The 21,356-nt window shown below is 43.6% G+C and overlaps 1 protein-coding gene and 1 long non-coding RNA gene across 6 annotated transcripts in view; one reads left to right on the forward strand and one right to left on the reverse strand.

The window, feature by feature from the left end:
- PCNT (pericentrin) overlaps positions 1 to 21,356 on the reverse strand; it is a 153,641-nt gene that overhangs the window by 58,126 nt on the left and 74,159 nt on the right. For all 5 annotated transcript variants that reach the window (XM_053282994.1, XM_053282993.1, XM_053282992.1 and 2 more), the window contains 6 exons: positions 21,076 to 21,284; positions 13,619 to 13,766; positions 11,526 to 11,726; positions 9,001 to 9,230; positions 7,267 to 7,386; positions 7 to 213 (listed from right to left, as the gene is read on the reverse strand). In XM_053282994.1, coding sequence (XP_053138969.1) covers positions 7 to 213; positions 7,267 to 7,386; positions 9,001 to 9,230; positions 11,526 to 11,726; positions 13,619 to 13,766; positions 21,076 to 21,284 — 1,115 coding nt within the window. The remainder of the gene's footprint in view (positions 1 to 6; positions 214 to 7,266; positions 7,387 to 9,000; positions 9,231 to 11,525; positions 11,727 to 13,618; positions 13,767 to 21,075; positions 21,285 to 21,356) is intronic.
- Positions 848 to 21,356, forward strand: part of LOC128339319 (uncharacterized) — a 41,497-nt gene continuing 20,988 nt past the window's right edge. Inside the window, exon 1 of the long non-coding RNA XR_008312991.1 lies at positions 848 to 963. This is a non-coding gene — a long non-coding RNA (uncharacterized LOC128339319). The remainder of the gene's footprint in view (positions 964 to 21,356) is intronic.

Below are 21,356 nucleotides of genomic sequence, written 5' to 3' on the forward strand. Positions count from 1 at the left end.
AGTTACTTGTTTTAGTTCAGCTTCTATTTTTTTCATTTTTTGCAGTTCTTGTGAGAGCTGATTGGCATTTTTTGCTTCCTCCATATTCCTGAATTCCAGTTCCCTAATCCGTGCTTCCAGCTTTTCTGTTTCTTTCTGTAGCTGCTCTTGAGACAAGAAAAGCTCATTGTAAGCATCCATTCTCTCTTTTATTTCATGCTGGAGAGACTCTGCCTAGAAAGAATGGATTAACAAAATGGCTCATGTTTCAGAAATAACAACATTAGTAGTCAATACATCACTAACAAATTTATCTACATTATTCTACTTTGCTTCAAAGTCTTTTACCAATATAACCCTAACCCAAAGTAGCTTCTTGGTACTATTTTACAAGGCATTGTATAATGAAAGTGTACATTCAGAGGTGATTCTTCATTTACACACATCATGCTTATATGATCTAACAACAATATCTCCAACCCAGAAAGCATACCAAGACAGCGCTAAGGACATTTTCCCAACTGATAAAAACTGAAGGAAGCAAGTACAGATTTACCCCAAAAGAAGATGACTCTGAATTTAAGATGACACCTTATAAAATGAGAGATTAAAACAGGACACTATAACTGTATTATCTGAAGATGACTCTGAATTGAAAACTACCCCTTGACTTTTTTCATCAAAGAATGGGGGAAAAAAATTATCTTGGATTCAGATAAATACAGTATGTTTATTTTAGTGAGAGAGAGAGAGAGAAACAGGTTGCTCACCTGTAGCAGATGATCTGGAAGTATACATTGACATCCATTAGTAATGGGTTCTGTGCCTGCGCGGAACTCCCTCGGTGTGGAGTACCACAGCTCCTCGTGGAGCTTTCAACCCTCCCCACATGACCACTTGGTTGATATTTAAGGCAGGAGAAATGCCACTTCCTCTATTCCTGGACAACTGTCACAGCAGGTGACCATCCTTGCAGTGTCACAGGTGAGTTTTTATGTAGAGACTTGAACTACTGCAGTGGGGAGGTCTGGGTGGGTCTAATAAATGTCAACGGATCACTACCAGGTGATCATCAGTTATCATCAGTTACAGGTGAGCAACCTGTTTGTCTGGATCATGATCTGTTGAGCTCCATTAGCAATGTGTTTAGCTAGCTATGTAGGAGAAGGGAGCAGTAGTTATTGCAACACCCTTTTTAGGACCTCTCTCCCAAACTTTGCCTCTGCTGCAGATCGCAAGTCTATAGCATAATGTCTTATAAATGACCAGGCTGCATATGCCAGATAAGTGGGCTGCTGAAGTTGCATAGGCTCTGGTAGGATGAGCCTTTATGGAACTTGGGGACTCCTATCTTTTGTAGCTTTTTGGTTAGCAGAATGAGCTCAGCCAACCAATGGGATAAATGTTGGCTAGATACGCAGTGGCCTTTGGCTTTCCACTTGTAAGTAATGAATAGTCTTTTAGTCTTGTGTATAGACTTTGGTTTTATTATTATTATTTCTTGTTTACACAGTCAGGCAGGTGTTATTGACTGGTTTGTTTTATCCAGACATTGAGTCATTTCCAAGGACCTGTGGTGGTTGAATTTTGTTATCAATATTGTTCTTGTTGTTATTATAGATATTGTCGCAGAATATAGGCTGTTCCCAGTAATGTTGCTTTTTGTAATTGGCTGATGGTGACTTCTGTGGCCCCTATGCTGTTGAGGTGCTCTTCAAGTTGTTTTGGAATTGCACCTAGGGTGCCAATTACCACTGGGATTACTCTGGTCTTTTTCTGCCACAGCCTTTCAATTTTAATTTGTAGATCTTTGTATTCTGTTATTTTTTCTATTTCTTTTTCTTCTATTCTGCTATCCCCTGGTATTGCTATGTCGATTATTTTAACTTGTTTTTCTTTCTTCTCGACTACAGTGATATCTGGTGTATTGTGTGGCAGATGTTTGTCTGTTTGTAGTCGGAAGTCCCATAATATTTTTGCATCTTCATTTTCTACCACTTTTTCAATTTTATGGTCCCACCAATTCTTGGCTACAGGTAGCTTGTATTTTTTGCAGATGTTCCAGTGTATCATCCCTGCTACCTTGTCATGCCTTTCTTTGTAGTCAGTCTGTGCGATCTTTTTACAACAGCTGATTAGGTGGTCCACTGTTTCATCCGCTTTTTCACAAAGGCAGCACTTGCTGTTTGTTGTGGATTTTTTGACTTTGGCTCTTATTGCATTTGTTCTTAGTGCCTGTTCTTGTGCAGCCAGTATTAAACCCTCTGTTTCTTTTTTCAAGTTGCCATTCTTAAGTCATTGCCAGGTCTTGGTGGTGTCTGGTTTTTCACTTATATTGTGCAAATATTGACAATGCACGGGCTTATTTTTCCTTTTTTTTGCTCGGTTCTTGACTTGTTCTTTCTTGTAGGCCTGCTTTGTTTCATTGGTGTTGAATAGTTTCTTGTTATTGACCATTTGAAGTGCATCTTCTTCACTGTCCTTGATATATTCTTCAAGGCCTCTTTTCTCCTCTTCTGCTGTTTGATGGACTTGCAGCATTCCTCTTCCACCTGAGCTGCGAGGGAGGTATAGCCTATCTACATCACTCCAGGGGTGTAGAGCATGATTGATGGTCATTATTTTCCTGGTCTTACGATCTAGCATCTGTAGTTCTGCCTGGGTCCAGTCTATTATTCCTGCAGTGTATCTGATAACAGGTATAGCCCAGGTGTTTATGGCATGTATGGTGTTCCCGCCATTGAGTTTGGACTTGAGGATTTTTCTAACTCTCCTGATGTATTCACTTCCAATTTTTCTTTTAACTTCAGCATGTGCAATGTTATCAGCCTGGAGAATGCCCAAGTATTTGTAATATTCTTTCTCTTCCAGGTTTTTGATGTTGCTTCCATTGGGCAGTTCTATTCCTTCTGTTTTTGTTATTTTCCCTCTGTTCATTATTAAAGCAGCACACTTGTCTAGTCCAAACTCCATTGCTATATCGCTACTAAATATATGGACAGTGTTTAGCAGTGATTCAATTTCTGACTGGGACTTTCCATACAACTAATAATATTATTATTATTTATTTGCACAGTCAGACAGGTGTTATTGACTGGTTTGTTTTATACAGACATTGAGTCCTTCCCAAGGACCTGGGATGGCTGAATTTTATTATCAATGTTGTTGCTGTTATTATAGATATGGTCGCAGAATATAGGCTGTTCCCAGTAAAGTTGCTTTTGTAATTCTCTGATGGTGATTTCTGTGGCCCCTATGCTACTGAGGTGCTCTTCAAGTTGTTTTGGTGGGATTGTTGATTATTATTATTATTAAATTTATATCCCGCTCTTCCTCCAAGGAGCCCAGAGCAGTGTACTACATACTTGAGTTTCTACTCACAACAACCTAGGGTTAGGCTGAGAGAGAAGTGACTGGCCCAGAGTCACCCAGTTAGTTTCATGGCTGAATGGGGATTTGAACTTGGGTCTCCCCAGTCCTACTCCAGCACTCTAACCACTACACCACGCTAGCTCTAGAAGACAGCTAGACAGAAGAAGAGTAGTTTCCTCCTGACATCCAGAGAGTGCTCTCTCTAATGGAGTGGAAGGGTTCCTGAAAAAAGTCAGAAAGACGATGTCCTGATTTAAATGGAAATCAGATACTATCTTAGGCAGAAAGGAATGGTCTGTCCACATCAGGACCTTTTCAGGATAAAACCATGTGTATGGCTTGTCCATTCGAAGAGCTATAACTACTACTAATATTTATATACCGCTCGTCAACCAAAGTTCTCAAAGCGGTTTACATAGAAGAATAAATAATACATATAGAAGATGGACCCTTGTCCCCAAAGGGCTCACAAGCTAAAAAGAAATATAAGGCACATGCCAGCAACAGCTACTGGAGAGATGCTGTGCTGGGGTTGGATCGGGCCAGTTGCTCTCCCCCTGATAAATAAATCACCACTTTGAAAGATGCCTCTTTGCTTAGTTAGCAGGGGTGGTTAGAGCTGTCATTTCACTCACCCTGTAGGGGTGGTGATCGCTACCAGGAGGTGCTTTTTATCAGCTTCGGCTGATACTCTAAGCTGGGTCCATTTCTTGAAATGAATGACCTCAAAACAGTGGCAAATATGCTGGTAACCTCTAGGCTGGATTACTCCAATGTACTCTATGTGGGGCTTCCTTTGTACATAGTACGGAAACTACAGTTGGTCCAGAATGTGACAGCCAGGTTGGTCTCTGGGTCATCTGGAGAGACCATATTACTCTTGTGTTGAAAGAACTATACTGGCTGCCGATCTGTTTCTGGGCAAAATACAAGGTGCTGGTCATTACCTTTAAAGCCCTAAACAGTTTAGGCCCTGGGTATTTAAAAGAACGTCTTCTTCACCATGAGCCCCATCGCCTGTTAAGATCACCCAGAGAGGTTCGCCTGTGGCTGCCGCCAACCAGTTTGGCAGCTACTCAGGAACAGGCCTCCTTTGTTGCTGCCCCTGGACTTTGGAATGTGCTCCCTACTGAAATAAGAGCCTCCACATCTCTGGCAACTTTTTAAAAGGCACTGAAGACACATTTATTCACCCAGGCTTTTATAATTAGGTCTATGGTTTTAAATTTTAATGTTGGTTTTAAATGATTTTCATGTTTAAATGATTTTAATTGTTTAATGGATTCAGTTTGGATTTTAATTATTAATTGATTTTAATTGTTTTTATTTTGTTATAAAGCACCCTGAGCCATTTTTGGAAGAGCGGTATATAAATTAAATAAAAATAATGTATTGCCATGCAGGGGCATGCCTTGCCAGTTTGATGGATCTTGCAATAGATTTTGGTGTCACTGGTGCCATGGAGATGGTATTGGATGTTATATGAGGTGCCTTGGAGATGGTCTTAGAATGGAGCCAGCAGCGTGAGCAATGGGCTGGCACAAGCCTCAAAGATGCTGCTTTTGTGACTCCGCTTGTTTCGTGTGTTGGCCTTGATTGCCCTTATTCTTATTTTGATACAGACATTTGTTGTAAGGTTAATAGGGCTTTCTGTACTCTCTTCTATCTTCTTGCTTATAACCTGACTTTGGTCTGGAGTATGGCTTATATTTTGAAGAGTAGGATGTTGAAGCAGAAGAGGTGAGTGTTTTTGCAGTAAATTTTGACTTTTCCAGCTTTTCCATGGTGGAATCAATCTGCTACCTGAATAGGCCTTTTCTGTCTAAAGGAAGCCCTTCTATTTTATCCTTCATATCATTTTGCAATGAGGCTGATCTGAACCAGGCATGGCGCCTTAAGGTAATTGCTGCAGCCATGGCCCTAGATTCAGATTCTGCGAGGTGTTTTGCTGCACTCAGCTGTTGTCAAGTCAGTGCTGATGATTTTGCCATGACCTGCTTGAACCACACTTTAAGCTGTTCTGGGGAGAGTGTATCTAGATCTTGTTCTACCGCTTCCCAGAACAAGTGATTGTATTTTGCCATACAGGCAGAGTAATTGGCAATTTTGACTGACAGACAAGCTGTTGAATATATTTTTCTGCCCACTCAGCCTAATTTCCTCCCTTCTCTATCTGCAAGGGTTGTATGATGGCGGCCAGACTCCGAAGTAGCTGCACAGTCAATTACTAAATAATTGGGCACAGGGTGTTCATGCAGGTATGTATTCTCATTCTCCTCCACTCGATAGAGACCCTCTAGTCTCTTTGAAGTTGGTGTAGTAGTATGGACAACCTCCCAAGCACTTGTGCTGCCCTTGACATCACTGGGAGGACCGGAAGGGGCACTAGTTGTGCTGTTAAGAGTCTTGGCCATAAAATTATAGAGTGGATCATTAATGGTCATAGTCAGTCTTTAAATCTAGGACCAAGGCCTCTGCCATTTCTTTGATCTGGACATGATACGCCTTCATTTCCTCCACTGGCGAGACACAAGGGTGTTGCTACATCTGGTGAGGGGTTTGGAAGAATGTCTACAGTGTCTGGGTTGGATTCAAAGTCTGAGGAACCATGATGGCTGTTGGGTTGTGAGTGTACCAGTGACTGAGTTGGGGATGCAGATGGCACTGAATCATAAGCTGGTGGTGGCAGAGTTTGTGTTTCAGTGGACTTTTGTTTTGCTTTGAGCTGAGTTTGCATTGAAGCTGAACCCATTCAAGTTGCTCTGGAAAAGAGGGACACGTCTGAATGCATGCTGCTGAGGTTAAAGACTTCTTTCCCTGAAGAGTGTCCCCTGCTGCCAAGGTTCTCACTGATATACCCTGGGTTAGGGCAGTAGTCAAAGGATTTTGTCTGTGAAACACCATTGACTTCCACGACCTGTCCTCTTGGTAGTCGTAGGCTAGGACAAGTGAACAGAGTTCTTTGCTTCCTGAAGGAGCAGCTTGAAGGGTTGGCTGATGTTGGCAACTGCAGGCATGCCAACTTGTAGTTGTTGCCAAATGGGCTGCTACCTAGAGGCACAGATGGCACCCCCAATGTAGTTACTAAGTGATCTTGATCATGAGGGTCTTCTGTTAGAGACTGGAACCCTCTGAATGTAGAGGTTGAAGGCATACCGTTGTTGGAATCCAGCAGGATTCATGCAGGCTCAGAACCCATTACTAATGGAGCTCAACAGATCAAGATCAAGATTATTTGGTGACACAATATAATTTTTCAAGTATTTAAAAGGTTTTCATAAAGAAGAGGAAGAATAACTGTCTATAAGGGTTACTAAGATAGGCTGTAGGAAGATTTATTCCATTTCCTTCACTCCTAGACAACACCATTGTCTTGACAAGCACATTGCCTGTCTATTATCAAAGTATAAAGATGAAGTCAGCAATTAAGACAAATGTCAATAGATCACAATCTGTCACTTACCCTTTACCATGGAAATAATTTTTAGATATAAAGTCAAAGGTGACAGTATGACCTTAGTAAAGTCAATAAAAACAATACTACAATGCAATACTAAAAAAAAAAGCAGCTCCTTTCAGTGGTCCCATTTCTGAAGGCTACAAAAATGTTCTTACATAACATATGTAATCTCTTGGATCCAGAGGAGCACAAGTGAAAGGTCACTTGTGCAAGGGGGCTTTTCCTGCCCCTCCTCCCCGCTGCAGCTTCCACTCACACAAGATGCCACTGGTTGGATTTTGGCCAATTCCTGTCTCCTCCAGCAGCCCCCTATACCATATTCCATGCAATTCCAGAGGGCTCCTCTGACCCTCATGAACCTTTGTGGGGTTTGTGGGGACTGCTGAAGTTCTCTTGCTGGAACAGCCTTCTATTCATGCTTCTTGGGGATCATTTAACTCGGGGATCCAACTTACCACATATGCTCTGGACTGTCCAGAAGCCTCAAATTTTGCTGCTTGTTTTAACTGCATTTCTAATTTCCTAATTTCTTCCTGGAATTCATCACGTTCATGCTCCCGTTCAATAGCTTGTTTCTGTCAAGAAAATGAGAATCACTTTTTCCAAACTTTAGAATCTATTTTTTATTCTTAAGTTTGGGCAACATAACAAGCAAAGGAAGAGTTCACAAGAACTATTTTAAGACTAATGAGAGTCAAGGCAGGCCAGTCCATTAGGGCAGGGTGGGTATTGCACACCCTGTTGTCTAGCCCCCCCTCCCTCAAGCTCCCTCACACTCATTTCCTCTCCAGCCCCACCTGAATTTAATACTTCCCTTCCTTCAATGCCTTTCATTTGCTGTGAATGATCTTGATAACATGGTCAGGCCCTGCCAATTTAGTGACACTAGCCAATCAAAAGCTGCAATTTGTATTACCATTTGGGGGTGGGGCCAAATGGAGCTCTAGCCAATCAGAGAAGAGGAGGAAGAACCACAGCCAATCAGCACTCCTTGGAGGTGGGAGCAGAGAAATGGGCTGCATGACCATTTTATCACACTCCATTTTGTGTAATGTAGTGTGTGGAGACTGGAGAAGTACTCTGAGTTGGAGACCTGTGTCTTGGCTGCGGCCTGCAACAAGTGCGCATGTGTATGAGAGAACAAAAACATAAGAACAGGGCTGTTTGCCTTGGCTTGTTTGCCTGCTGAGGGGTCTTTCTTGGACTGCGGAGGGGCAGAGAACTGGAGTCATTCACAATGCAAATGGGCACAGAAGAAAGATCAGGGAGCCCCCCAGACATGGCCAGAGTGCTTCCTTCCTGGCTATCCTTGGACTTGCTTTGTTGTTTTGTTGAAGGGGTGGGGGGCTGCTTGCTGCCGAGTACTGTTCTTTAGAGGCAAGGTAGTCCTGGCAGAGAACATTTACTTTCTACCTGGGCTGTTCCCAGATGGCGTTTTTACTTTGCTTCAGCATGGGAAGAGCAGGTGTGCATTCACACATAGAGTGGATTTAGGTTGAAGTCCGTGCGAGATATCGGGAAACACTTCATACATGATCTGTGTTTTCCTCTGCACATTGGAGCTTAGCCCACATTTTCTCTATGCTAAAAAGTTCTACTTTTTACAGCGGCTTTTGGGAATACTTTGATATATCCTATCTACACCAATGTTTCTTCTGAGATGTATGGAGGGGCCATGTTCATAGAGTGCCTTTTCTTAAAGCCTCACTTTCCCCCTTTTTAAAAGAAAACATTTGCTTGATGATCTTGTGGAACATCGTTCTTTGCACCCACACGGTGCAAAGTGTTTTCCTCTTTTAATAAAGTTTCTCTCTCCCACCCACCCCTTTTGAAAAGCCTCCTGATTAACTCCCAGTGGTACTTTATGGTGAAGGTCATTTCCATCCACCCAGGAAGTCGGACAGGCTAATTTTAACTCTTTTTTTGTATCCATGAATAATGAGGTTGGGTCTCCATAGCCTGACTATGGATAAAGGAAACCACAGGTGCTGGGACTGTAGATGGCGGGGGCCAACTGTACACTGCTCTGGACTCCTTGCAGGAAGAGCAAGATATGAATGTAAATGTAACTAAACAATGATGTGATTTTTCGAGGACTATACTGCCACCACTGGTGAGAGTTTTAACCGATAATTAAGAGATGCCATTTTGTCCCAAGAACTACAAGGAAGGAATTTAAGTTTTCTTACATCCATGAACTCTCGTTGATTCTTAAGTTGCCTTTCAAGGGCTTGTATCTGTTGTCTTAGCTCAGTAGCCTCCGATAACATCAGTGCTATTTTTTTATTTTTGTTTAGCTGTTCCTCAAGTTCCATCTCTAAGAGCTTCATTTGAGCATTCATGGTGGAAAAGTCCTTTTCTGCCTGACACTGCAGGTCTAATTTTGCTTTTGCTAGATGCTCAACTTCCTTGAGTAACTCTAAAACATAAGGAAACATAACTTTAGCAAAAATATGAACATAATACATTGATTTTTTTAAAGAAGGTATCTTAATCTAGTACATTAGAATCTAGCTGCCTTGGAGTGACTTCGGTTAAGAAAGGTGGGTGCTTAAATAAATAAAACAATTTAGCATTTTCTTACCACAACACTGATTACTTTCATAACTGTAAACCAGAAGATAAATACAAAAAAAGAAAAAAGAGTGCAACCATCTGTATTTGCAAAGGATCGCTGTGCAGCAGGGGGGGCAACTTTCACGGAACACTGACCCCATGTTAATCCTTGCTTTTAAAAACCTATTATGTATTTCATGTTTGAAGTACGACCATGTGCTCAAATACGTGTACTCTATTTCACCCAATAAACACTTATTTACTCTTAGTGAAAGTAATAAAAGTCATCATCATATTTAACATATTAAAAGTTAGTGGAAATAGGAGCATTGGTTACTTACTGTGAAAGCTTCTTTTTGTGGACATTCACACATGCTCCAGAGGATGGACTATGCAAAATATATAGAAATGCCTTAAGAGCCTGGGAACTAGAACCCTGCCCAGTTCTGAATAGCCAAGTCCAAAGTACAGAGAAGCCGAAAAATATAGAACGTAATTTATAGAAGAGAAAAACTTCCAGATTACAAAATATGCTGAATTAGAGGTAGGTCCCTGGGGTAGATCCAGGCAGCCCAAGCAGGTGGGCCAAGATGTCCTCAAATCCAGCCTCAAGAAGAAGCCTTCACGGTAAGTAACCAACGACCCCCTTCTCTGCTGCTGCAGGAGGACATCTCGTGTGGGACATGCCGCCACTGATAATCCTGGGTAGGAGAACCCCAGTCTACTGTGGAGGAAGCAGCTGTTGTAGCACACTCCTGCCAAAAGCAGCCTCCACTATGAATATCCATTTTGTAATTTCTTGTGAACACTGATGGAGTTGACCACACCACTGCTTTACAAATCTCTGAAAGAAGTGCATTAGTGGAGAAGGCTGCTGTAGTTGCAGCTGCCCTTGTAGAATGAGCAGAAATATGTAAGAGGACTTTGCAGCTTAAAAGTCCCATATGCCAAAGAGATACAAGCCTTGATCCACCTGGCTATAGAGGCTGCAGATACCTTTTGTCTCACAGTAGTAGGCAAATATGAAACGAATAAGGCATCCGAGGACCAGAAAGAGTCTGTGCACTTGATGGAAACCTTCAAGCATCTCCTAACGTCTAACATGTGCCACGCCCGTTCTGATGGATGTGTAGGGTGAGGGCAGAATGACAGCAATATAATATCTTGCAATCAGTGGAACACATAAGGAACTTTAGGTATGAATGAAGGTTTAGGTTCAGGAAATGATGTACCTGTGAGGAGGTTTGAGGAGAAAGTAAAGTTCCTCCTGAGAAAACATTGCACATGTGACTGAAGAAGACATGTGACTGAAGAAGACAGGAGAGGAGAGGTGGTCTTGTGGTAGCAAGCATGACTTGTCCCCATAGCTAAGCAGGGTCTGCCCTGGTTGCATATGAATGGGAGACTTGATGTGTGAGCACTGCAAAATATTCCCCTCAAAGGATGAAGCTGCTCTGGGAAGAGCAGAAGGTTTCAAGTTCCCTCCCAGGATTCTCCAAGTTAGGGGTGAGAGAGATTCCTGCCTGCAACCTTGGAGAAGCCGCTGCCAGTCTGTGAAGACAATACTGAGCTAGATAGACCAATGGTCTGACTCAGTATATGGCAGTTTCCTATGTTCCTATCCCTGGCACTCACCAAATCACTGGCAGGCTTCATGGCCTTCTGGAAGGCTTCATGGCCTGCCAGAAGAGAAACCCACTATTTTCTCTTTCAGGTCTGCTGAGTTGGGATCAGCTAGCGACCATGAAGACCTAGTGGTGCTTGGCACACTGCTGAGAGGCCTTGTTGGTGGGCAATGAGCTGTTTTCTTTCCCTTAGATCAGGTCTGCTCAACTTAATAAATAAATAAAAACGAAATTGCAATAAGAAGACAGAGAGTAATAAAACAAGGAGAAAAGACTTATAGAACTTGAGAAAAGTCTGTCTCTGGAGTTGACGAAGGACTGAAAGAAAAGCAGGGGTGGGGTTCTCCTTCCCAGGCTGTTAAAAGCGTTTCTAGCTATTTTGCATAGTCCTGCCTCCAAAGCAAATGGGAAGGATAACCCACAAGAGTTGTCCTCATCCAGCAGGAGAGAACTATATTTCACTGGACTCCTTCTCTAGCCATTTAGCAATCAGGTTCATGGGTGTTTAAATAATACAGCACCCTGTTTCTTACCAACTTCCCTCTCCCCTGCACTGGTAGCCAAAGCTTTATCTTGACTTGTTAGCAACTTCTGCTCCTCAACAGATCTTGCATGTTCCTGCAACTGTGCTTTCAAACTCTCCAGTTCTGCAACAAGATGGCATTCAGACTCTTCTTTCAGGTTCAGAGCTTCTTCCAATGCACAGTTCTCTGCTAAATAGCCTTCAACAAGGCCTAAAATCCAAAACACATACAAAAAAAATAATGATAGGCAGTGGAAGAATGTATGCAAGAGAGTATTATAATTAAACGGAAACTGTTAAGGACATAAATGCATCAATATTTTAATATTGATATATTGCACAAATATTTTAAAATAAAGATTGAATATTTTTATTCCTGCATTTGTCACCTGAGGTCTTTCTTTCTTATTTATTTATTTAATATGTTTTTATACCAATACTAGGATATTAGTCCTAAAGCATCAGACAACTTATGTAGGGGTTGCAGTTGTAAGGAAAAGAAAGATCAGAACAGCATCTGTGCATACATGTACTCTTTTGGGATCCCGGACACTGTCTCTGCAATAATATAGAACTATGGCCAAAATATTCCCACAAAGAGCCATGAACCAGAAAACAGTCATGCTCACAAAATATAATAGATATGGGGTAGCTTTGCTGCAGGAGTCTGGATAAAATAACCATTGAATCTACAGATTAGAATATACTTCACAAAGAAGGGTTATCAACTTGCTAAATAGCTGAATACAAGAGACAGACAAATTCATCGTTCTCCTCACATTCTAATCATGCCAAGAATGCTTAAATGCAGGTTAAAACTGGAGCAAAATGTTTGAGAATTTATTTTATTTCTTAAACACATGCACGCGTGCACACACACGCACACACGACTTGACCTCTATAAAACAGAACACCAAACCCGAACAAAGACTGAATTTCATCTCAAGACTGAACTGGAATATTCATAGATGTGATCCCATGGTTAATACTTCAACTTAGAAACTGAGCAGGCAAAAGGTGACTCCATATGTAGCAGAAAATGTAAACTGCCCAGAAACGTAAGTTTTGGGCGGTATAAAAATATGTAAAATAAATAAACAAATAATTAAAAACTGAACCCTTAACTGCAAGTTCTTTATGGCAGTCAAACAAACAATAAATGAGAGGAGGATTCACTACATATCTCAAAGGCCTTACTTCCGACTTAGGAAATGCAGTAATATGCAGTTTGGTCTCTTGTATCTAAGTTATGAAGGAAATGACCGATTTCTCAGTGCCAGTCAGTTGCTCACTATGGGTAGCAACACTGCCCATTATCAAACATGATCATACCAAATATCAAATGGAGCAATATTAGAAGAAACTGAGGCTATTCACACGATGGGAGAAAATCGGGCTAGCGGAGGCTAGCCCGATTTTCTCCCATCGTGTGAACCACCGGGCTCGGCTGTGAGCCTGGTGGTTTACAAGCGGGTCACCCGCTTCTGTAGCCCAGTGCTTAAACTGGATTTGCAGAGCGAGTGCTCCGCAAACCCAATTTAAGCAACCGTGAGTAGCCGCAGCGTGACTCCACACCGTGGCTATTCATAAGTAGACCCCCGGCGGAAGGCTTAAAACCAGCCTCCCAGCTCGGGGGTCTCTCTAGTATGCCCTGCACACTCACACAGGGCATACTGGAGTTTCCGGGGGCCGCACGGCCCCTGATCCTCCCAGCCCCCGCCAGCTCCGTCACGGAGCCGGCAATTGTGTGGACAGCCGATCCGGCCGCCCTGCTCGTCTGCAGAGAGAGCGGGCTTAGCCTGCTCTCCCCGCAAAACTGGACAAGGTGGGTCTCCTTGATCGTGAGACCTGCCTCACCAAATTATACCTAGATAGAGCTGCAGTGAATACTAGAACTGCAGCTACCAGGGAAGGGGGGGGGGGGGAAAGGATCGCTGCAATCACAGAAATGGTTGCCACTTCTGTTTTTCCATGGAGTGACCACAATGTTAATATCTCAGAACAGCTGCTTTTGCACAGAAGTGAATCATACTTAGAACAGTCTTGGAATTGCTCTAAATCCACAAGGTTTTGACACAGAGTATTTCAGTTTAATTTATCTACCTCTTGCTTTATGAAGCTCCAATGCCAACTGATTCTTTGCTTCACTCTCTTCATTAAGACAATTCATAAGCTGATGGTGACATGCTTTGCAATTTCTCTGACTGAATTCCTCTTCAATGTGAATATGGAGTTTGTGTGTTTCCTCCAGCTTCAAAAGATTAAAATGGACACTGAATGAAGGATGCCTAAGATTTATCCATCAAACTATTTGCTAATTGGACTACCCATAAGACAAAACACTACTATTAAAATGCAAAAGCTACTTTCAAACACTATTGTTAACAATGTAGTGCAACACTTAAAGCATCTTGTGGCTCACTTGAATTTTGATTTATCATATTAGTGGGATCAGAAGCCTATGTATAGAAGAAAGTAATATGACAGCATGTTATTTAAAGGCTTTCTTCAACACTTTTTAAAATCACAACTATACATAGGATTGTTCTTCCTAAAAATCTACTATCTACCCTTGCTAACAGGGCAACAAGGTACTTTTTAAAGTGGTGGCTCTCATAATTAACAGAAGGGGGAAAAACCAGGTTGCTTACCTGTAACAGATGATCTGGTAGTGGTTCCAGACATTCATAATGATTGGGTTCTGCACCTGCGCAGAGCACACTTCGGATGGAATTCTTTAGCTCCTTGCAGCGCCAACCGCCCGCAGCACATGACTGCAGTATTCTTAAGCGGCGGTTAGGCGTCCCTTTCCTCAGTTTTTTTGTTGGCCAACTGGCAATTTGGTATGTTTGTTGCGACTGGTCTTTAGCCTCTCAGGCATGATCGTCATGACGCACGATCGTCATGACTCATAGTTATAGAACGTTGAATATATCATCGAAGTCTGACCTAGTAGCTTGTCCTCTTCTGCGGCGGGGATGGACGGGTGGGTCTTATGAATGTCTGGAACCACTACCAGATCATCTATTACAGGTAAGCAACCTGTTTATCTGGATAGTGGTTCTAGACACTCATAATGATTGGGTGAATTACAAGCTACAGATACGGCGGTGGGAGCAACAAGCTACAGTAGGATCCTTTTCAAGACCGCCCATCCAAACTTAGCTGCCGCTGCCATTCTGATGTCTAAGGCGTAATGTTTCACAAAGGCATGGTGCGTAGCCCAGGTCGCTGCCAAGCATATATCATGGAACCTTATACCCGCAATGTGTGCCGCTGAAGTCACATATGCTCGAGTGGAGTGCGCCCTTATCGCAGAGGGCGGAGCGACCCTCTGTTGGTTACAGGCCAGTTTAATAAGCTCTACTAACCAGAAAGCTAATTTCCGGTGCGAGGGGGATTCACTCCTATGTACACCTTTTTCACAGACGAAGAGCAGTCTTGTCTTGCGTACTTTACTGCTGGCCTTCAGGTAGTATAGCAGCGCCTGCCGCACATCCAATGAGTGCATAGCCTTGTCTAACAGAGTCTCTGGGTTTCTAAAGAAGGTCGGCAAGACTATATCCATATTCAAGTGGAAGTCAGAGACAATCTTTGGTCTGAAGTCTGGATCTAAGCGCATCAGAACGCAGTCTGGGTAGATCTGGGTATACAGCTCATCAATACAAAGTGCCTTGAGTTCACTAACTCGTCTTGCTGTGGTTATTGCCACCAGGAATAAAGTCTTCAAGGTCATCATCTTCAACGATGCAGTAGCCATGGGCTCAAACGGGCTCTTAGTAAGAGCACCGAGTACCAGAGAGAGACTCCATTTTTCTATTGGCCATTTCACGGGTGGATACAAATTGTTTATCCCTCTTAGGAAATCCTTGCACCTCAGGTGAGTGAAGACAGTTTTACCATCCCACCCTGCGTGGCATGATGATATTGTGGCCATATGTACTTTAATGGACACATTAGCTAAGCCAGCTTTCTTTAGAGTGGTCAGATAGAGGAGCACGTCCTTTAGTTCCGCCTCTTCTGGCAAGAAACAATATTCCTGAGCGTACACGCTGAACCTACGCCACTTAGCTTTGTAATTGTGCCTGGTAGAAGCTTTACAAGTATTGAGAAGGATCTTTCTCAGAAGCCTACCCTCCAGGCTGTGAGATTGAGCACAGATAGATCGGGTTGTAGTATCCGGCCTTGATCTTGAGAGAGCTGATCCGACCACTTGGGGAGATGTATGAACGTGTTCTCTGATAGTCTGACTAGCTGCGTGAACCAGGGTTGTCTTGGCCACCACGGAGCTATCAAAATTGCACGAGTTTGTTCCTGTAACAGTTTGGCTATTACTCGTCATAGGAGCAGAGTCAGTGGATATGCATAGAAGAAGCTCTTTCTCCACTGATACTGAAAGGCATCGCCCTTGGAATAAGCGCCCCGTCCCATCCTGGAGCAATATGCGCTTCACTTCTTGTTGTGCTATGTCGCAAATAGATCTACCTCTGGGCATCCCCATCTTGCAAACAAATCCTGTAGTATCACCGAGTGCATCTCCCATTCGTGTTGATGCAACACTGTTTCTCTGCTCAAGGAATCCGCCAAGCAGTTCATTTCACCCGTGATGTGTATAGCTTGTAAGTGAATACCTCGAGGGATACACCAGTTCCGTATCTGGAGGCTCAGGTTGCAAAGAGCTCGAGAAACTGTCCCGCCTTGCTTGTTCACATAGGCTGTTGCCGTGGTGTTGTCCAATTGCAACTGGACCACCACATTCGATATACTGACTTGTAAGTTCTGCAGCACCCTGAATGCTGCCAGAAGCTCAAGGAAGTTGATATGTAATAGAGTCTCCTTTGGAGACCAGAGGCCTTGTGCTGTCCAGGTTCCCATGTGAGCGCCCCAGCCCCTCATGGAAGCATCTGTTGTCAGAACATATTTTGGTAAAGGAGTCCTGAATGGAACACCTTTCAGGAGATGAGATGCCTTCGTCCACCAAAGTAATGAAGCCAGGACTTTTTGGGGGATCAGCAGGCGCCTGGATGGAGGATCGATCATGGGCCAGAATATGTGCAGAAACCATAATTGCAGATTGCGCATCCTCAATTTCGCACATGGCACTGTGGTGGTGCAAGAGGTCATCAAGCCTAGCAGTACCTGAATGGACCTCCAGACTGCAGTGGAGTCAAGTGGAAGGCATGTACCAAGGCACATATGCGTTGATTCCTTTCCTCTGGCAGATATGCCATCTGTCATAGCATATCGAGTCTCGTGCTGATATGCTGAAGGCTTCTTGTCAGCACTAGATGCGACTTCTTCCAATTGATTTGGATACCCAAATCTGTCAACAACACCTTTACCACTTCTATGTCATTGAGTAGTTGGCGCTCGGTTTTGGCTGTAAGAAGCCAGTCGTCGAAGTACGGGTAGACTGATAGTCTCAGGACCCTGAGGTGGGCGACGATGACAGCCATGCACTTGGTGAAGACCCTTGGCGCAGTCACCAGCCCGAAGGGCATAACATTGTATTGATAAACCTGAGTACCAAGGGTGAATCGAAGATACCTCCGATGGCTCTGTTGTATGCTGACATGGAAGTACGCATCCTTGATGTTGAGCGTCACAATCCATTGCTCCCCGTGGGGTAGGGACAGGATGGCTTGCAACGTTGTCATCCGGAATTTTTGTACTTCGATGTACTGGTTGAGCCAGTGTAAATCCATTATGGGACGTATCCCCCCCATCCCGTTTGGGTATCTGAAAGTATTGGGAATAAAATCCCGTCTTGCTCTGAGCCCACTGTACTGGCGATATTGCCTCCTTGAGCAGCAGCAGCTGCACTTCCTCCCGCAAAACTGGAGTCTCTGCGGTGAACCTTATCCACGTAAATGGGGGAAGCTCCTCTTCAAGACCCACTGGTCTGATGTTATAAGGTGCCATGCTGGAGCATGGCTTGCCAGCTTGATGGTAACGCTGGCATGCGTCAAGTAGATGTTGTTCCTTGCACACAGGTTGCTGTTGGTATTGCGGGGTGATGGGACCATGATGTTTCTGGTCATGATGTTGTTGGTCAGTGAGCTCACCAGCAGATCAAAGTTGTTGCTTTGGCTGCTGCGCCGCCTTGTTGTGGCACTGCTGGTTGTTTTTGTTCCTTGCCTGGAATTGGCGCCGGTTATAGCGCTGGTAAGGATGTTGGTAGTCTCTTCGCTCAGACTGACGGTAGTAACATTGCCTCCTTTGATTGGGTTGATATCGTTGGTTGGTTGGAATCTGGAAGTATTGTATTTCTGGCTGGTAAAGGACCACGCCGTCAATTTGGATTTTTTCCACTGTTCCATGGTGGTATCCGTGTTTTCCGAGAACAGACCTTTCCCACTAAAGGGCAAATTCTCAATACGCTCTTTCATGTCTGGCTGAAGTTGTGTCGCCCTCAACCAGGCACGACGCCAAAGTATGACCCATGAGGTAAGAGTACGCGACTCAGATTCTGCCAGATGTTTAGTGTTCGCTAACTGCTGTCTTGTTGTAGTGGTTGTGCGCTGGAAGGTCGCCTCAAACTTCTTGACAAAGTCTGAGTGAGCAAGAGTATCCCGTTCATCATACAGGGCTTGAGTATATTTCACCTGACATGTGATATAATTCGCAATCTTTATTCACAGGCATGCGGTTGAGTAGGTACATCTTCCCAGGATGCCCAATTTGCACCCTTCTTTGTCTGCTGGCGTCGAATGCCTTTTGCTCCCCTTAGATGTCATTGCACAGTCTATCACCAGCGAATTTGGTGCAAGATGCCTAATCAAGTATTCATTGCCTTCTTCCTGGATTCAGTATAGTACCTCCAAGAGCTTTGAGATAGGAGTTGAAGTTGGATGAACTTCCCAGGAGGACTTTGTTGCCCTGGTAATGTGGGGTAGCATAGGTAGATACACCGGCTGTAACCCCGATGTTTTGGTCATCATGTTATACACTGGATCATCCAGGTCCAGTGACTTCTGCTGTATGTCGAGACCTAGTACGCGAACCATCTCTGCGACCAGTTGGTGATACGCTTTCATTTCCTCATTTGGGGAAATGGATGGGATGAGAGCGACATCATCCACAGGATCAGGTAACGTTGGTTCTTCTGGTGCATCTGGCTCCGTAGTGTCAGAAGAGTAAGCATCACTATCCTCATCTCCATCCGTAGAGGAAGACAAAGGTGAAGCAGGAGGAATCTCCACGGAACGGCGTGGTACGTCATCCCCTTGAGTCTCTTCACCTCTTGTAACGGCAGGAGGATGTGCACCAAAGTTGTCTGTAGTGCAACCGATCTTTTCGCTGATAGTACTGGTTGCGCCAAAACAGTTTGCATAGAGACTGATCTCACTGAGATACCAGGACGTTCAGGACTGGTAGGCTTACCAGCCTGAAGAAAGACTGTGAAGCCTAGAGCAGTACAAACTAGAGCAGTAGTTTGTACCGCTGACTCCTTCAGTTGTTTCTGTAGACCTGGAAGATGTCGCTCAGAGTGTTTTTCGATGACACTGGAGACTGCCATGGAGTTGGTGCTGGAGAGAGAAGCAGCACAGCGTCGAGGGCTCTGATGGGTCTGAGCTCGACACAGAGGACTTTGATAAACTTGAAGGCCCAATGGAGAAGGCATGTGTTCAGAGCCTGCATCCTTGCTCTTATGCTTATGCCACTTATCCTTCTTTGCACGAGGTTCCCCATCTGGAGGCAAGCGCTTCCTTTTCGGGGCCAATCCCAAGCCTGTCGGCTTCTTGAATGCCTGGGATGCCGTCGATGTAGATGCCTTCGATGTTGAGGTGGTCGAAGTCGAGGGGGCTGATGTTGAGGCTGCTCTCGCAGCAGCCAAAGGCTTGGACACCGAGACTTTAGACTACATCTCAGCAGGTCTCGATGCCGTCGTTTCTCGGTGTATAGGCAGGAATGCCTGCTCTAATAAAGCTATTTTAAGGCGAGCCGCCCGATTCTTCAGAGTGCTTATTAAAAGTCGAGCAGACTGAGCACTGTAAAGTATTATGGGCCTCTCCTAAGCAAAATAGGCAGAGCTCATGCCCATCAGTGGATGGGATCTTCCCACGGAAATCCCGGCACCTCTTAAAGGTGGTTTTACTCTTTACCCTTGTTTCACTCTTTTCGGCACTCATATGAAATCGAATGAGAAATTACCGTAAGATTTGGACTAAAAGTCCGTAGGCCGTGAGAAATCTGTTGTCCATTCCAAAGTCAGTCTGTGAGGTCCGTAGGCCGTGTGAGGGAAAACGATATAGAAACCAATATCCTGTCCGGGTCGTCGTGTCTTTTTTCTTTTAATCTGTCGCCGTTCTTCAAGGATTGTCCGTAAGAATTGTCAAAGTTTGTACCAGTCGTTTAACAGAAAGTCTTTTGAAAGCAATACTCTGAGGAGCAATAACACTGTTTCCGAAGACATGTGTGCTAAGGCGGTCAACAAGAAACTGCAGAAAGGGACGCCTAACCACCGCTTAAGAATACTGCAGTCACGTGCTGCGGGCGGTTGGCGTCACGAGGAGCTAAAGAATTCTATCCGAAGTGTACTCTGCACAGGCACAGAACCCAATCATAATGAGTGTCTGGAACCACTATCCAGATCTGTCCCTCGTCATCCCTACACAGCATTTCTCCCAGTAGATGCTGCTCATGTTTCTTTTTCGTTTGTGAGCTATTTGGGGACAGGTAACCATAATCTCTTTTCTTTTACTATGTAAACTGCTTTGAGAGCTTTTAAAAAAAATCAAATTATAATAATGATGATGATAATAATAGTAATAATACTAGCAGCAGCAAAAGAGCTTGAACACCATCTCAACACCTTGGGCATCAATAAAATTACAACACATCAACTACAGAAGGCCACACTACACGGGACAGCATGAATACTATGACAAAATCTTTAATTCTTCTTTAGTTATCCTAGACCCTTGGAAAGGGCCCGATAATTAAAGTACCAAATCCAGTCAATGACATCTGGTAGGCTGTGTGTAAATAGCATAATAATAATAGCAGCAGCAGCACTAGCACTACCTTCAGTTAAATGTAAGACAATACCTTTGAGAACTCCTTTCTAATTCTGCCTCTTTAGGGCTGCTTTCCTCATTAGGTTCAATCCTCATGCCTAGCTATAACCAACTTTAGGTAAGTGCAACCGTGTTTGCTCACATTCCTCCCCTCTCTCTCCCGCCTTCCAAATATGTTTTCTTCACTGTACTGCAGATTGTAAGCATCTACAAGACAGGAACCCATCTTCTTTTTGCATATAAAACCCTGTAAAAGTGTTTTTATTCTCACACACAGTGCCATAAATAGTAAAAATATTTTTTCCCTACATGGAAGTAATCTCTGTTCAGGGGGGGGAAATACACCATGTTGTCTGAAGTTCAGGATGAGCTTGTGCCACAAGTATACTCATGGGGCAGCTGGTTCCCATCGCCTGCTTTCGACAGAAGATTTCAGAAGAGGTCCTCAGCAGTGCCCAACATCATACCATTTCCACATACAACTATCCATATATGTTGCTACAATGTTCAATTTAACTAAAACGTGAATATAATTTTTACCTCTTTAGTTGATTCTGCAACCAGTTCTAGAAGTTTTTCCACAGCAATATGCGAACGACGACAAATGATATGGATCCTGTCTTCATTTTCAAATACCAGGTCTGGGTTTTCAAAAATACTTTCACATAAATGCTCACTCAGCTCAAACATTTCATCGGGCACTGAAGAATCAAAGCTGTATTCCGGCAGAGCTGGATCAAGAACTTTGCCTATTAAAGAAATTGATTAATTTTAAAAATATACCACAGATTTCACACTCTGTGAAAATCCAATTAGTTACT

Source organism: Hemicordylus capensis, chromosome 1, assembly GCF_027244095.1.
Source record: "Hemicordylus capensis ecotype Gifberg chromosome 1, rHemCap1.1.pri, whole genome shotgun sequence".
Classification (NCBI taxonomy): Eukaryota; Metazoa; Chordata; class Lepidosauria; order Squamata; family Cordylidae; genus Hemicordylus; species Hemicordylus capensis.